Source organism: Protomyctophum parallelum (assembly GCF_964188405.1).
Source record: "Protomyctophum parallelum genome assembly, chromosome: 9".
Classification (NCBI taxonomy): domain Eukaryota; kingdom Metazoa; phylum Chordata; class Actinopteri; order Myctophiformes; family Myctophidae; genus Protomyctophum; species Protomyctophum parallelum.
In genome coordinates this window covers 43,963,430-43,980,859 of record NC_139706.1, presented here as the reverse complement: position 1 = coordinate 43,980,859, position 17,430 = coordinate 43,963,430, and the positions used below count along the sequence as shown (strand labels likewise).

Sequence of the window (17,430 nt, the reverse complement as noted above, 5' to 3'; positions counted from 1 at the left end):
AGAGTTTGCAACCCTGTTTAAGCTTAAAGAACAGAGTCAAGATGAGAGGTGGAGAAGTTCCTCTATCATGCTTAGCTTATGAACATTTTCTCACAAGGATCGCCAGTGTCAATAATGCAATAATATTGGTTGTGTTTACCACTGAACAGAGAAGAGAGGTCATGCAGCTCGTAGTCACGATGCAAATACTTTATTTTAATAATGAAATATAGCAAACTCTGAGAGAAGGTGGGTGGAAGTGCCAGGATTTAGCAGCTGGTTAATAGTATAATTTCAACTTGCTAGCATTCTAACTAATCATTTGAAAGAAATGTGCTTTTCGTGCCGGGCATACAGAGTTATTATAGCCAGCTATGATTACATTTTTAGCTTCCATGCCATATCTCTGTGCGCTAATTATAAATGAATATGACTTTGAATTAAAGTGCAAGACTGTCTTCTGCTTTAACAGGAACAACCTGATAAAAATAGCACTGAAAGGATCAGAGGATGTGAGGATACTTAACACTCGCTTATTTAATTATATTCATGGTATTTGGACACAACCAAAGGCAAATTGAAATTCTGCCTCTGTTATTCACTTTCTATACAAGTCGCCCACACAGATATTACGCACGCACGCACGCACGCACACACACACGCACTCACACACACACACGCGCACACACACACACACACACACACACACACACACACACACACACACACACACACACACACACACACACACACACACACACACACACTGAACAATACAGTATGTCCTTACAGGAAAATGTAGTCCAGTTGATCTCTCTCGCTCCCTGAGGCTGAAAGTGAGCGTCATTCACTGTCAGCAGCTTTCCTCTAATAATAAACAGCCTGCAGGGGTCTCTCTCTATCTCTCTATCATCTCTTTTGTAAAGTGGTAAATAGATTTTAACTCCTATAATTTAACCATAGTGTTGCTGTTGGGCAGATAACCCATGCATACGTTTACGATACGTTTTGGTTTCTGAACTTTCCACCCAACAGAGATGATTCGAACCCTATTCTATTCTGGGAATGAAATTAGCCAATGTACAACTGAGCTTGTAGATCATTTTGGCAATACAAAGAGACACTCGTGTGAAGTGAGGGCTGCCTATGGTCAAGTCCATAGACTTGGCTGCCACATTACGTCATCGAGGGCACACACAAAGCCAGGCATTGGAGGGGCTAGCGCCCCTCAAAAAGGAGGCAGCCTTTAGAATCTATATAGCAGTGGTCCATTGTTTATTGATCAGTTGAGCCACGGACGGGTCCATTTGGTTTCATTTCACACTCTCAATTGTTAAAGATCTATAGGGGGCCATTTGGTTTCCACCAAGGACCACTGGTATATAGTATAGATCAGGTAGATCTACCAAAAGGTAGATCACAATCTACCAGTAGATCACAAAGGCTGTGCAGATCGCATGACATGCCCCTAAAGAATATTTAATTTAAATATAAAAAATATATATTTATTTTTGCATCTGCCACTTGAATTAAATTACTTGATTGATTGACATAAAAAGGGCTTTTCAGCTCAAACCAACAATGCAATCTTATATAGTTTCAAGAGTGTTGCTGTGCACAAACGTCAGTAGCATTACAAATTAAATACAAGAAACACTACCTATTCCATGATAATTATATTTAGACTATTTTCAGCAATGGTATTCAGTGGGTAGATCTTGTTGAACTGGTCATTTTTAAAGCAGCTCTCAAGCGTGGGTATACTGGTATAGATCATTGGGGGACTCAGGTCAACGATAGCGTTTAAAGGACAACTTTAGTTTTTTTGAACCAAGGTTCATGATTTAGGTTGTTATTAGAGAAAGTAAAATAAGTGTGTTAATTATTCTTCATTTGCTGCTTTCTTTCGTTTTAGGGATTTTAGCTGTTTTTGACAGGGGGGCGGGGGCATTCGAACAAGGGGCTAAATATGTATTGTTTAACAAAATTTTATAGCGATTTAATTTTTTATCATTTACTATAGTCCTACTAGACCCCAAGAAATTACATCTGGCCACAAAAGATCACAAGATCTACTGAATGTGTCAAACTAACATATTGAGCCTACGACACACACTGTGGCTTCCTCAAAGTAGGCCTCCTTCACATTCAGTAGATCCTGTGATCTTCTGTGGCCAATTTCCTGGGGTCTATTAGGACTATAGTAAATAGTAAAAAAATAAATCGCCATAATATTTTGTAAAGAAATACGTATTTAGCCCCATGCTCGAATGCCCCGCCCCCCTGTCAAAAACAGCTAAAATCCCTAAAACGAAAGAAATCAGCAAATGACAAATAATTAACACTTATCTTTTACTTTCTCTAATAACAACCTAAAACATGAGCCTTGTTTGAAAAAAACTAAAGTTGTCCTTTAAGTGTTGAGTAAGTTCAGTCTGTGTCATGGTTTTGTAATACCCATCACTATGAATACAAATTAATACATTAAGTAATAGGAAGTACTAGTAATAACAGAGGGCTCTTTTTAGCATATTAGCTTTAATCATCAAACATTATTATTTAAAGATGGAGTGCCACGATTTCTTTCCACCCTAAAACATGATCATCAGGTCTTATTGTTATATAATATAAGGAGGTATATTTTTTTCAAAAAAAGTGTATATTTTGTTAAGATGTTGTTTTTATGTGGGCACGCCCACCAGTTCATTAAGTATGCCTGGTTTGCCTGGTGGGTGGTGATGGGTGGTGATCCACCTGAACTGAAGCCTCACCCACTGCTGTTGTATGATAAAGGGGGAGGGGAGGGGCTGATAGTGTGGTGTCACTATATTACTGTTTATTTCATTGGCCCGTTTTCAGTGTTCAGCCTCCAGGAAGAAACCCTAAATACAAAGTGAATACACCATTGCACATAAAAACGACTCCAGGGTGTCTAATGAAGTACTGTCACCTCATAGACACATGCAAAACTGGAAAAATACAAAAATTGTGGCACTCCATCTTTAATTAGCACCCAGCGGTTCCCAAACTATTCAATGTCAAGGACTCTCATATACCTACTGTACCTTACCTTAATTAGTATTATACAATTTTACCATAGCATAGCCTATATGCAATTTACAATTGGCTTACTGAGGTATAAATACTGTAAAAAAATATATAATAATAAATAACAGTGACAAAAGTAGTGAGACTCGAACCCAAGCCTGCAGGGGAGACTGCAACCTGAACGCAGTGCCTTCGACCGATCGACCATCCTAACATGTCACCACCTATGAATCATTATATTAGCCTATAATAACACATGTATAACTCAATAAAAAGTCAGCTATGACTGGATCGATCCGTACAAAGAGACCCCTGAAAGCCATCCATCTGGCAACACCAACCACTGATCATTTTCCCCTAACTGGCTTCCCACCCACGAAAACAGCCAGTTTTGTTCATTGCCCGGGCAAGCCGTGAAGCCGGAGTCACCATGGAGGTGTTGAACATCAGTCTCCACAGTGGATCTCATGCCAGTTGATTATTTATGCATTCACTTCCATCATTTGGAGGTTTTCCATGGATCTTGACAGCCCAGCATGTGGTGTCAGTCAGTCTCAGTCTGTGAGGGTTGGGAGTTTAGTCCTTGACTAACGAAGTGTGTTAATATCCAATCAATCTTCTCACTGACATTCAGAGTATAGCTTAATGAGACTCTTCATGATGCGTTATACTCAAAACAGACTGACAGGAAAAGAAACTGGACCTGACTTGAAGCTGAGAGTAATGAAAATACACAGTATTCCCACCACAATCACTAAGAAAGGAGGGTTTGGCTATCTTTCTTCTTAATTTTTACATGAATGGAGTAATCTAGAAGCACATTTTCTATATAATTTTGTTTTTCTTTTTGAGGGCCGCTATCCCCTTTTATGCATGGCTTTCTGAAATTACGTCATGTGGCAGCCAAGTATATGGACTTGTAATGTTTGTTTAGAGACAATGTAGCTTAATGAGACTATTAATGAGGGAGTGCCAATGGAGGGAGAAGGCTGCTTCCGTGCGAGCTCCGCTACATTGTGTCACTATAAAGTACTTGCCGAAAGAAACCCCTTGGTTGTATGGCTGTACAACATGAAAATAACAAAACCACCTTATGGTCAAAGTCAAAGAAACCCAACGAGTGTGTTTGTGAAACAAGCTTTTAAGTATCCGAAACCCTTTACTTGTACTTATTTGTGGTAAAAGTGCTCAAACTTTCTTCTTCCCTGCCTTGATCTCCTTACCCCATCCCCCCGACCACCACCCCCCCCCCCCCTCCCCTCCCCTCCCCTCCCCTCCCCTCCCTCTTCTTCCATTTCTTTGTTTTCTTGGGAAAATAACACAATAGGAACTATGCACAAAACATAATTTCACCCACTTGTTTTACTTGTAAAACTGATGTGACAATTCTGAGACGTATTAACAAAAAACATTGCCAGCCAAGTCTATGGACTTTAATTTTTGTTTAGTGCAGTAATTACAACATATGAGGTCATGTGGCTGATATAAATCCAGTGGGTGCCCCTCAAGTGTGATTTCTTTCACATATCAATGAATATCAACAACTTAAACTCTAATTTATTCTTAACAGTGTCATGCAAAAATGGCTAAAATATTAATATTTAGGAGAACCTTTGCTACTGAAGGCTTATTTAAAAAAAGGTGAATAAATAAATTACTTAAAGAAATGAAATAATTAAAATCAATTAAATCGATGAAATTGTTACACGTCTAGAGTAGAATGAGTCTTGCCATAAGAAAAAACATCTATCTTTTGTTTACAGGGGATGTTAAAAATAGGCCAGTGTCCTGCTTTCTCTTTATTGCCTGTGCTCTGACAGCCAAGGGACACCAGGCGCTGTGGCTTAGTTGGTTAAAGCGCCTGTTTAGTAAACAGGAGATCCTGAGTTCAAATCTCAGCAGTGCCTTTTCTCACTTGGAGGCGCGGGTTCAAATCCCGCTTCTGACATTACTTTTATATGAATTACTTCTTGATGAATTGAATACATAGGACCACAATGGAAACAAGTCATCAGGGTTTTTTGTGTTACTGTTATCCTTTTAACGTTACTTGTGTAATTGTACTGCTGTAAAGTTGATAATACTTAAAGAAATGAAAGCATTAAAATCAATTAAATCGATGAAATTGTTACACGTCTAGAGTAGAATGAGTCTTGCCATAAGAAAAAACATCTATCTTTTGTTTACAGGGGATGTTAAAAATAGGCCAGTGTCCTGCTTTCTCTTTATTGCCTGTGCTCTGACAGCCAAGGGACACCAGGCGCTGTGGCTTAGTTGGTTAAAGCGCCTGTTTAGTAAACAGGAGATCCTGAGTTCAAATCTCAGCAGTGCCTTTTCTCACTTGGAGGCGCGGGTTCAAATCCCGCTTCTGACATTACTTTTATATGAATTACTTCTTGATGAATTGAATACATAGGACCACAATGGAAACAAGTCATCAGGGTTTTTTGTGTTACTATTATCCTTTTAACGTTACTTGTGTAATTGTACCGCTGTAAAGTTAATAATACTTAAAGAAGTGAAAGCATTAAAATCAATTAAATCGATGAAATTGTTACACGTCTAGAGTAGAATGAGTCTTGCCATAAGAAAAAACATCTATCTTTTGTTTACAGGGGATGTTAAAAATAGGCCAGTGTCCTGCTTTCTCTTTATTGCCTGTGCTCTGACAGCCAAGGGACACCAGGCGCTGTGGCTTAGTTGGTTAAAGCGCCTGTTTAGTAAACAGGAGATCCTGAGTTCAAATCTCAGCAGTGCCTTTTCTCACTTGGAGGCGCGGGTTCAAATCCCGCTTCTGACATTACTTTTATATGAATTACTTCTTGATGAATTGAATACATAGGACCACAATGGAAACAAGTCATCAGGGTTTTTTGTGTTACTGTTATCCTTTTAACGTTACTTGTGTAATTGTACTGCTGTAAAGTTGATAATACTTAAAGAAATGAAAGCATTAAAATCAATTAAATCGATGAAATTGTTACACGTCTAGAGTAGAATGAGTCTTGCCATAAGAAAAAACATCTATCTTTTGTTTACAGGGGATGTTAAAAATAGGCCAGTGTCCTGCTTTCTCTTTATTGCCTGTGCTCTGACAGCCAAGGGACACCAGGCGCTGTGGCTTAGTTGGTTAAAGCGCCTGTTTAGTAAACAGGAGATCCTGAGTTCAAATCTCAGCAGTGCCTTTTCTCACTTGGAGGCGCGGGTTCAAATCCCGCTTCTGACATTACTTTTATATGAATTACTTCTTGATGAATTGAATACATAGGACCACAATGGAAACAAGTCATCAGGGTTTTTTGTGTTACTATTATCCTTTTAACGTTACTTGTGTAATTGTACCGCTGTAAAGTTAATAATACTTAAAGAAGTGAAAGCATTAAAATCAATTAAATCGATGAAATTGTTACACGTCTAGAGTAGAATGAGTCTTGCCATAAGAAAAAACATCTATCTTTTGTTTACAGGGGATGTTAAAAATAGGCCAGTGTCCTGCTTTCTCTTTATTGCCTGTGCTCTGACAGCCAAGGGACACCAGGCGCTGTGGCTTAGTTGGTTAAAGCGCCTGTTTAGTAAACAGGAGATCCTGAGTTCAAATCTCAGCAGTGCCTTTTCTCACTTGGAGGCGCGGGTTCAAATCCCGCTTCTGACATTACTTTTATATGAATTACTTCTTGATGAATTGAATACATAGGACCACAATGGAAACAAGTATTTTTATATTAAATCAATCAATCAATCAATGTCATGCGACAAATACTGTCAACAATGGTCTTGATATGCCATACCATTTGTCTGTAATTGCCTTAAAAATGTGTGGACAGGGCCTATTTTGTAAAAAAAAAAGAAAAGCTTATATCATGAACGCAACAACCAATCTTACCCAAATTGGAATTGCATGTTGAGGGGCCTCTATGGAGCACAGCTCCGGAAGTGCTTCCATTTATTCCCATTTCACACTCTGAAACGAGTTCAGTGACACCTGGCGCTGTGGCTTAGTTGGTAAAGCGCCTGTCTAGTAAACAGGAGATCCTGAGTTCAATTCTCAGCAGTGCCTTTTCTCTCGTACCTCCAAATGGAAACATGTTCCAGACTCTCAGGCCCCTTTTCCATCGGTTGGGAACCGGTTCAGTTATTTTTGGTTCTTAATCCATGAGCCAGAGCTCCGAAATTGGTTAATTATGAATTGAGTGTGCAAAACCATATATTAAATTGCTACAAATGTTAGTTGCAGAAACCCAATTTATTTTTCACTAAGTTAGGTACAAATCATTTTGTGAGGTCATGTCAGGATGGCCGAGCGGTCTAAGGCGCCAGACTCAAGGTGACAAACCTTCCAGGTTAAGGGACTTCTGGTCTCCAAATGGAGGCGCGGGTTCAAATCCCGCTTCTGACATTAATTTTATGAATGTATATTCAATACATAGGACCACAATGGAAACAAGTCATCAGGGCTTTTTGTGTTGTGTTTTTAACGTTACTTGTGTAATTGTACCGCTGTAGAGTTTGCCATTTGTTTGCCAAGTATTATTATGTTAAATCAATCAATCAATCAATCAAAGTCATGCGACAAATACTGTCAACAATGGTCTTGATATGCCATACCATTTGGAAGATCTCCTGTTAGTAAACAGGAGATCCTGAGTTAAAATCTCAGCAGTGCCTTTTCTCTCGTACCTCCAAATGGAAACATGTTCCAGACTCTCAGGCCCCTTTTCCACTGGTTGGGAACAGGTTCAGTTATTTTTGGTTCTTAGTCCATGAGCCAGAGCTCCGAAATTCACTAGGTAGGAATCGTCTTGTGAGGTCATGTCAGGATGGCCGAGCGGTCTAAGGCGCCAGACTCAAGGTGACAAACCTTCCAGGTTAAGGGACTTCTGGTCTCCGAATGGAGGCGCGGGTTCAAATCCCGCTTCTGACAATCTTTTATGAATTTCTTCTTGATGAATTGAATACATAGGACCACAATAGAAACAAGTCATCAGGGTTTTTTGTGTTACTATTATCCTTTTAACGTTACTTGTGTAATTGTACCGCTGTAAAGTTTGCCATTTGATTGCCAAGTATTATTATATTAAATCAATCAATCAATCAATGTCATGCGACAAATACTGTCAACAATGGTCTTGATATGCCATACCATTTGTCTGTAATTGCCTTAAAAATGTGTGGACAGGGCCTATTTTGTAAAAAAAAAAAGAAAAGCTTATATCATGAACGCAACAACCAATCTTACCCAAATTGGAATTGCATGTTGAGGGGCCTCTATGGAGCACAGCTCCGGAAGTGCTTCCATTTATTCCCTTTTCACACTCTGAAACGAGTTCAGTGACACCTGGCGCTGTGGCTTAGTTGGTAAAGCGCCTGTCTAGTAAACAGGAGATCCTGAGTTCAATTCTCAGCAGTGCCTTTTCTCTCGTACCTCCAAATGGAAACATGTTCCAGACTCTCAGGCCCCTTTTCCATCGGTTGGGAACCGGTTCAGTTATTTTTGGTTCTTAATCCATGAGCCAGAGCTCCGAAATTGGTTAATTATGAATTGAGTGTGCAAAACCATATATTAAATTGCTACAAATGTTAGTTGCAGAAACCCAATTTATTTTTCACTAAGTCAGGTACAAATCATTTTGTGAGGTCATGTCAGGATGGCCGAGCGGTCTAAGGCGCCAGACTCAAGGTGACAAACCTTCCAGGTTAAGGGACTTCTGGTCTCCAAATGGAGGCGCGGGTTCAAATCCCGCTTCTGACATTAATTTTATGAATGTATATTCAATACATAGGACCACAATGGAAACAAGTCATCAGGGCTTTTTGTGTTGTGTTTTTAACGTTACTTGTGTAATTGTACTGCTGTAGAGTTTGCCATTTGTTTGCCAAGTATTATTATGTTAAATCAATCAATCAATCAAAGTCATGCGACAAATACTGTCAACAATGGTCTTGATATGCCATACCATTTGGAAGATCTCCTGTTAGTAAACAGGAGATCCTGAGTTAAAATCTCAGCAGTGCCTTTTCTCTCGTACCTCCAAATGGAAACATGTTCCAGACTCTCAGGCCCCTTTTCCACTGGTTGGGAACAGGTTCAGTTATTTTTGGTTCTTAGTCCATGAGCCAGAGCTCCGAAATTCACTAGGTAGGAATCGTCTTGTGAGGTCATGTCAGGATGGCCGAGCGGTCTAAGGCGCCAGACTCAAGGTGACAAACCTTCCAGGTTAAGGGACTTCTGGTCTCCGAATGGAGGCGCGGGTTCAAATCCCGCTTCTGACAATCTTTTATGAATTTCTTCTTGATGAATTGAATACATAGGACCACAATAGAAACAAGTCATCAGGGTTTTTTGTGTTACTATTATCCTTTTAACGTTACTTGTGTAATTGTACCGCTGTAAAGTTTGCCATTTGATTGCCAAGTATTATTATATTAAATCAATCAATCAATCAATGTCATGCGACAAATACTGTCAACAATGGTCTTGATATGCCATACCATTTGTCTGTAATTGCCTTAAAAATGTGTGGACAGGGCCTATTTTGTAAAAAAAAAAAGAAAAGCTTATATCATGAACGCAACAACCAATCTTACCCAAATTGGAATTGCATGTTGAGGGGCCTCTATGGAGCACAGCTCCGGAAGTGCTTCCATTTATTCCCTTTTCACACTCTGAAACGAGTTCAGTGACACCTGGCGCTGTGGCTTAGTTGGTAAAGCGCCTGTCTAGTAAACAGGAGATCCTGAGTTCAATTCTCAGCAGTGCCTTTTCTCTCGTACCTCCAAATGGAAACATGTTCCAGACTCTCAGGCCCCTTTTCCATCGGTTGGGAACCGGTTCAGTTATTTTTGGTTCTTAATCCATGAGCCAGAGCTCCGAAATTGGTTAATTATGAATTGAGTGTGCAAAACCATATATTAAATTGCTACAAATGTTAGTTGCAGAAACCCAATTTATTTTTCACTAAGTCAGGTACAAATCATTTTGTGAGGTCATGTCAGGATGGCCGAGCGGTCTAAGGCGCCAGACTCAAGGTGACAAACCTTCCAGGTTAAGGGACTTCTGGTCTCCAAATGGAGGCGCGGGTTCAAATCCCGCTTCTGACATTAATTTTATGAATGTATATTCAATACATAGGACCACAATGGAAACAAGTCATCAGGGCTTTTTGTGTTGTGTTTTTAACGTTACTTGTGTAATTGTACTGCTGTAGAGTTTGCCATTTGTTTGCCAAGTATTATTATGTTAAATCAATCAATCAATCAAAGTCATGCGACAAATACTGTCAACAATGGTCTTGATATGCCATACCATTTGGAAGATCTCCTGTTAGTAAACAGGAGATCCTGAGTTAAAATCTCAGCAGTGCCTTTTCTCTCGTACCTCCAAATGGAAACATGTTCCAGACTCTCAGGCCCCTTTTCCACTGGTTGGGAACAGGTTCAGTTATTTTTGGTTCTTAGTCCATGAGCCAGAGCTCCGAAATTCACTAGGTAGGAATCGTCTTGTGAGGTCATGTCAGGATGGCCGAGCGGTCTAAGGCGCCAGACTCAAGGTGACAAACCTTCCAGGTTAAGGGACTTCTGGTCTCCGAATGGAGGCGCGGGTTCAAATCCCGCTTCTGACAATCTTTTATGAATTTCTTCTTGATGAATTGAATACATAGGACCACAATAGAAACAAGTCATCAGGGTTTTTTGTGTTACTATTATCCTTTTAACGTTACTTGTGTAATTGTACCGCTGTAAAGTTTGCCATTTGATTGCCAAGTATTATTATATTAAATCAATCAATCAATCAATGTCATGCGACAAATACTGTCAACAATGGTCTTGATATGCCATACCATTTGTCTGTAATTGCCTTAAAAATGTGTGGACAGGGCCTATTTTGTAAAAAAAAAAAGAAAAGCTTATATCATGAATGCAACAACCAATCTTACCCAAATTGGAATTGCATGTTGAGGGGCCTCTATGGAGCACAGCTCCGGAAGTGCTTCCATTTATTCCCATTTCACACTCTGAAACGAGTTCAGTGACACCTGGCGCTGTGGCTTAGTTGGTAAAGCGCCTGTCTAGTAAACAGGAGATCCTGAGTTCAATTCTCAGCAGTGCCTTTTCTCTCGTACCTCCAAATGGAAACATGTTCCAGACTCTCAGGCCCCTTTTCCATCGGTTGGGAACCGGTTCAGTTATTTTTGGTTCTTAATCCATGAGCCAGAGCTCCGAAATTGGTTAATTATGAATTGAGTGTGCAAAACCATATATTAAATTGCTACAAATGTTAGTTGCAGAAACCCAATTTATTTTTCACTAAGTTAGGTACAAATCATTTTGTGAGGTCATGTCAGGATGGCCGAGTGGTCTAAGGCGCCAGACTCAAGGTGACAAACCTTCCAGGTTAAGGGACTTCTGGTCTCCAAATGGAGGCGCGGGTTCAAATCCCGCTTCTGACATTAATTTTATGAATGTATATTCAATACATAGGACCACAATGGAAACAAGTCATCAGGGCTTTTTGTGTTGTGTTTTTAACGTTACTTGTGTAATTGTACCGCTGTAGAGTTTGCCATTTGTTTGCCAAGTATTATTATGTTAAATCAATCAATCAATCAAAGTCATGCGACAAATACTGTCAACAATGGTCTTGATATGCCATACCATTTGGAAGATCTCCTGTTAGTAAACAGGAGATCCTGAGTTAAAATCTCAGCAGTGCCTTTTCTCTCGTACCTCCAAATGGAAACATGTTCCAGACTCTCAGGCCCCTTTTCCACTGGTTGGGAACAGGTTCAGTTATTTTTGGTTCTTAGTCCATGAGCCAGAGCTCCGAAATTCACTAGGTAGGAATCGTCTTGTGAGGTCATGTCAGGATGGCCGAGCGGTCTAAGGCGCCAGACTCAAGGTGACAAACCTTCCAGGTTAAGGGACTTCTGGTCTCCGAATGGAGGCGCGGGTTCAAATCCCGCTTCTGACAATCTTTTATGAATTTCTTCTTGATGAATTGAATACATAGGACCACAATAGAAACAAGTCATCAGGGTTTTTTGTGTTACTATTATCCTTTTAACGTTACTTGTGTAATTGTACGGCTGTAAAGTTTGCCATTTGATTGCCAAGTATTATTATATTAAATCAATCAATCAATCAATGTCATGCGACAAATACTGTCAACAATGGTCTTGATATGCCATACCATTTGTCTGTAATTGCCTTAAAAATGTGTGGACAGGGCCTATTTTGTAAAAAAAAAAAGAAAAGCTTATATCATGAATGCAACAACCAATCTTACCCAAATTGGAATTGCATGTTTATGGAGCACAACTCCGGAAGTGCTTCCATTTATTCCCATTTCACACTCTGAAACGAGTTCAGTGACACCTGACGCTGTGGCTTAGTTGGTAAAGCGCCTGTCTAGTAAACAGGAGATCCTGAGTTCAATTCTCAGCAGTGCCTTTTCTCTTGTACCTCCAAATGGAAACATGTTCCAGACTCTCAGGCCCCTTTTCCACCGGTTGGGAACCGGTTCAGTTATTTTTGGTTCTTAATCCATGAGCCAGAGCTCCGAATTTGGTTAATTATGAATTGAGTGTGCAAAACCATATATTAAATTGCTACAAATGTTAGTTGCAGAAACCCAATTTATTTTTCACTAAGTTAGGTAGGAATCGTCTTGTGAGATCATGTCAGGATGGCCGAGCGGTCTAAGGCGCCAGACTCAAGGTGACAAACCTTCCAGGTTAAGGGACTTCTGGTCTCCGAATGGAGGCGCGGGTTCAAATCCCGCTTCTGACATTAATTTTATGAATTTATATTCAATACACAATGGAAACAAGTCACCAGGGCTTTTTGTTTTGTGTTTTTAACGTTACTTGTGTAATTGTACCGCTGTAGAGTTTGCCATTTGTTTGCCAAGTATTATTATGTTAAATCAATCAATCAATCAAAGTCATGCGACAAATACTGTCAACAATGGTCTTGATATGCCATACCATTTGTCTGTAATTGCCTTAAAATGTGTGGACAGGGCCTATTTTGTAAAAAAAAAAAAAAAAAAAAGCGTATATCATGAACGCAACAACCAATCTTACCCAAATTGGAATTGCATGTTGAGGGGCCTCTATGGAGCACAGCTCCGGAAGTGCTTCCATTTATTCCCATTTCACACTCTGAAACGAGTTCAGTGACACCTGGCGCTGTGGCTTAGTTGGTAAAGCGCCTGTCTAGTAAACAGGAGATCCTGAGTTCAATTCTCAGCAGTGCCTTTTCTCTCGTACCTCCAAATGGAAACATGTTCCAGACTCTCAGGCCCCTTTTCCACCGGTTGGGAACCGGTTCAGTTATTTTTGGTTCTTAATCCATGAGCCAGAGCTCCGAAATTGGTTAATTATGAATTGAGTGTGCAAAACCATATATTAAATTGCTACAAATGTTAGTTGCAGAAACCCAATTCATTTTTCACTAAGTTAGGTAGGAATCGTCTTGTGAGGTCATGTCAGGATGGCCGAGCGGTCTAAGGCGCCAGACTCAAGGTGACAAACCTTCCAGGTTAAGGGACTTCTGGTCTCCGAATGGAGGCGCGGGTTCAAATCCCGCTTCTGACATTACTTTTATGAATTTCTTCTTGATGAATTGAATACATAGGACCACAATGGAAACAAGTCATCAGGGTTTTTGTGTTACTATTATCCTTTTAACGTTACTTGTGTAATTGTACCGCTGTAAAGTTTGCCATTTGATTGCCAAGTATTATTATATTAAATCAATCAATCAATCAATGTCATGCGACAAATACTGTCAACAATGGTCTTGATATGCCATACCATTTGTCTGTAATTGCCTTAAAAATGTGTGGACAGGGCCTATTTTGTAAAAAAGAAAAAGAAAAGCATATATCATGAACGCAACAACCAATCTTACCCAAATTGGAATTGCATGTTGAGGGGCCTCTATGGAGCACAGCTCCGGAAGTGCTTCCATTTATTCCCATTTCACACTCTGAAACGAGTTCAGTGACACCTGGCGCTGTGGCTTAGTTGGTAAAGCGCCTGTCTAGTAAACAGGAGATCCTGAGTTCAATTCTCAGCAGTGCCTTTTCTCTCGTACCTCCAAATGGAAACATGTTCCAGACTCTCAGGCCCCTTTTCCATCGGTTGGGAACCGGTTCAGTTATTTTTGGTTCTTAATCCATGAGCCAGAGCTCCGAAATTGGTTAATTATGAATTGAGTGTGCAAAACCATATATTAAATTGCTACAAATGTTAGTTGCAGAAACCCAATTTATTTTTCACTAAGTTAGGTAGGAATCGTCTTGTGAGGTCATGTCAGGATGGCCGAGCGGTCTAAGGCGCCAGACTCAAGGTGACAAACCTTCCAGGTTAAGGGACTTCTGGTCTCCGAATGGAGGCGTGGGTTCAAATCCCGCTTCTGACATTAGTTTTATGAATTTATATTCAATACATAGGACCACAATGGAAACAAGTCACCAGGGCTTTTTGTGTTGTGTTTTTAACGTTACTTGTGTAATTGTACCGCTGTAGAGTTTGCCATTTGTTTGCCAAGTATTATTGTTAAATCAATCAATCAATCAAAGTCATGCGACAAATACTGTAAACAATGGTCTTGATATGCCATACCATTTGGAAGATCTCCTGTTAGTAAACAGGAGATCCTGAGTTCAATTCTCAGCAGTGCCTTTTCTCTCGTACCTCCAAATGGAAACCTGTTCCAGACTCTCAGGCCCCTTTTCCACCGGTTGGGAACCGGTTCAGTTCTTTTTGGTTCTTAATCCATGAGCCAGAGCTCCGAAATTGTTTAATTATGAATTGAGTGTGCAAAACCATATATTAAATTGCTACAAATGTTAGTTGCAGAAACCCAATTTATTTTTCACTAAGTTAGGTAGGAATCGTCTTGTGAGGTCATGTCAGGATGGCCGAGCGGTCTAAGGCGCCAGACTCAAGGTGACAAACCTTCCAGGTTAAGGGACTTCTGGTCTCCGAATGGAGGCGTGGGTTCAAATCCCGCTTCTGACATTAGTTTTATGAATTTATATTCAATACATAGGACCACAATGGAAACAAGTCACCAGGGCTTTTTGTGTTGTGTTTTTAACGTTACTTGTGTAATTGTACCGCTGTAGAGTTTGCCATTTGTTTGCCAAGTATTATTGTTAAATCAATCAATCAATCAAAGTCATGCGACAAATACTGTAAACAATGGTCTTGATATGCCATACCATTTGGAAGATCTCCTGTTAGTAAACAGGAGATCCTGAGTTCAATTCTCAGCAGTGCCTTTTCTCTCGTACCTCCAAATGGAAACCTGTTCCAGACTCTCAGGCCCCTTTTCCACCGGTTGGGAACCGGTTCAGTTCTTTTTGGTTCTTAATCCATGAGCCAGAGCTCCGAAATTGTTTAATTATGAATTGAGTGTGCAAAACCATATATTAAATTGCTACAAATGTTAGTTGCAGAAACCCAATTTATTTTTCACTAAGTTAGGTAGGAATCGTCTTGTGAGGTCATGTCAGGATGGCCGAGCGGTCTAAGGCGCCAGACTCAAGGTGACAAACCTTCCAGGTTAAGGGACTTCTGGTCTCCGAATGGAGGCGCGGGTTCAAATCCTGCTTCTGACATTAGTTTTATGAATTTATATTCAATACATAGGACCACAATGGAAACAAGTCACCAGGGCTTTTTGTGTTGTGTTTTTAACGTTACTTGTGTAATTGTACCGCTGTAGAGTTTGCCATTTGTTTGCCAAGTATTATTGTTAAATCAATCAATCAATCAAAGTCATGCGACAAATACTGTAAACAATGGTCTTGATATGCCATACCATTTGGAAGATCTCCTGTTAGTAAACAGGAGATCCTGAGTTCAATTCTCAGCAGTGCCTTTTCTCTCGTACCTCCAAATGGAAACCTGTTCCAGACTCTCAGGCCCCTTTTCCACCGGTTGGGAACCGGTTCAGTTCTTTTTGGTTCTTAATCCATGAGCCAGAGCTCCGAAATTGTTTAATTATGAATTGAGTGTGCAAAACCATATATTAAATTGCTACAAATGTTAGTTGCAGAAACCCAATTCATTTTTCACTAAGTTAGGTAGGAATCGTCTTGTGAGGTCATGTCAGGATGGCCGAGCGGTCTAAGGCGCCAGACTCAAGGTGACAAACCTTCCAGGTTAAGGGACTTCTGGTCTCCGAATGGAGGCGCGGGTTCAAATCCCGCTTCTGACATTAATTTTATGAATTTATATTCAATACATAGGACCACAATGGAAACAAGTCATCAGGGCTTTTTGTGTTACTGTTATCCTTGTAACGTTACTTGTGTAATTGTACCGCTGTAAAGTTTGCCATTTGATTGCCAATTATTATTACATTAAATCAATCAATCAATCAAAGTCATGCGACAAATACTGTCAACAATGCTCTTGATATGCCATACCATTTGTCTGTAATTGCCTTAAAAATGTGTGGACACTGGACAGGGCCTATTTCGTAAAGAAAAAAGAAAAGCATCATGAACGCAACAACAAATCTTACCCAAATTGGAATTGCCATAGGGAAGTTACACTAGGTGCCTTTCCATCAAGCCTTTTCAAAAATAGGAAGAGGATTTTGCCTTTATCCATCAACTGATAAAATACAATTATTGGGAGATAGTTCATGAAATAAGCAGTAGGGGGCTCTATTTTGCCAGTCAAGTGAGACGCATATTACCTGCCCACTCCAGATGCTGGTTTTCAATCAGGCAGGCTGTCTGTTAATAGTGGCCTATTCATGTTGGATGACATGAATGCAGACATGTTTGAAATTGGTCGGACTTGGTAGACCATTCATTCACCGGTCAGTTTTGTGCCATATTAGGCACCCAAGTTTAATACTAATAATGCTGCTTGCTTATAATGCGGCTATGCCTACAACAAGAATGCTCATACATAGTCTGTTATATGTAGTCTCTCTCTCTCTCTCTCTCTCTCTCTCTCTCTCTCTCTCTCTCTCTCTCTCTCTCTCTACATATATATATCAGCTAATCACAGTGTGCAATACGTGCAGACGATTCCGTCCTCAAAATGTTGAGACACAATTACTAACATTATTAGTATTATATGTACTTTTTACCCTGGTTTTCTCTATCCCTCTTCATGTTGTTCCCTCTCTCTCTCTGCAGGCTCCTCCAGGGCTGAAGAAGAATCTGCTGAGAACCTATGAGTCCTGGAGTCCAGAGCAGATCAGTAAAGGTAGGCTCAGTCATGCACATAATATACAAAATATTGGTTATTTAAAAAAAAAACAATTAAAATTAGCAGATAACTAGAGGGTCGGGCGGAAAAGATATCTACTTCAATATCAAATTCATATACAGAAAACAGGGTTCCAGACTCACTGCATTTTATTCTACATTAG

At 40.0% G+C, this 17,430-nt stretch overlaps 1 protein-coding gene across 1 annotated transcript in view; it reads left to right on the top strand.

The window, feature by feature from the left end:
• dync2h1 (dynein cytoplasmic 2 heavy chain 1) overlaps positions 1-17,430 on the top strand; it is a 389,827-nt gene that overhangs the window by 304,937 nt on the left and 67,460 nt on the right. The window contains exon 85 of the mRNA XM_083773699.1: positions 17,195-17,264. Coding sequence (XP_083629825.1) covers positions 17,195-17,264 — 70 coding nt within the window. The remainder of the gene's footprint in view (positions 1-17,194; positions 17,265-17,430) is intronic.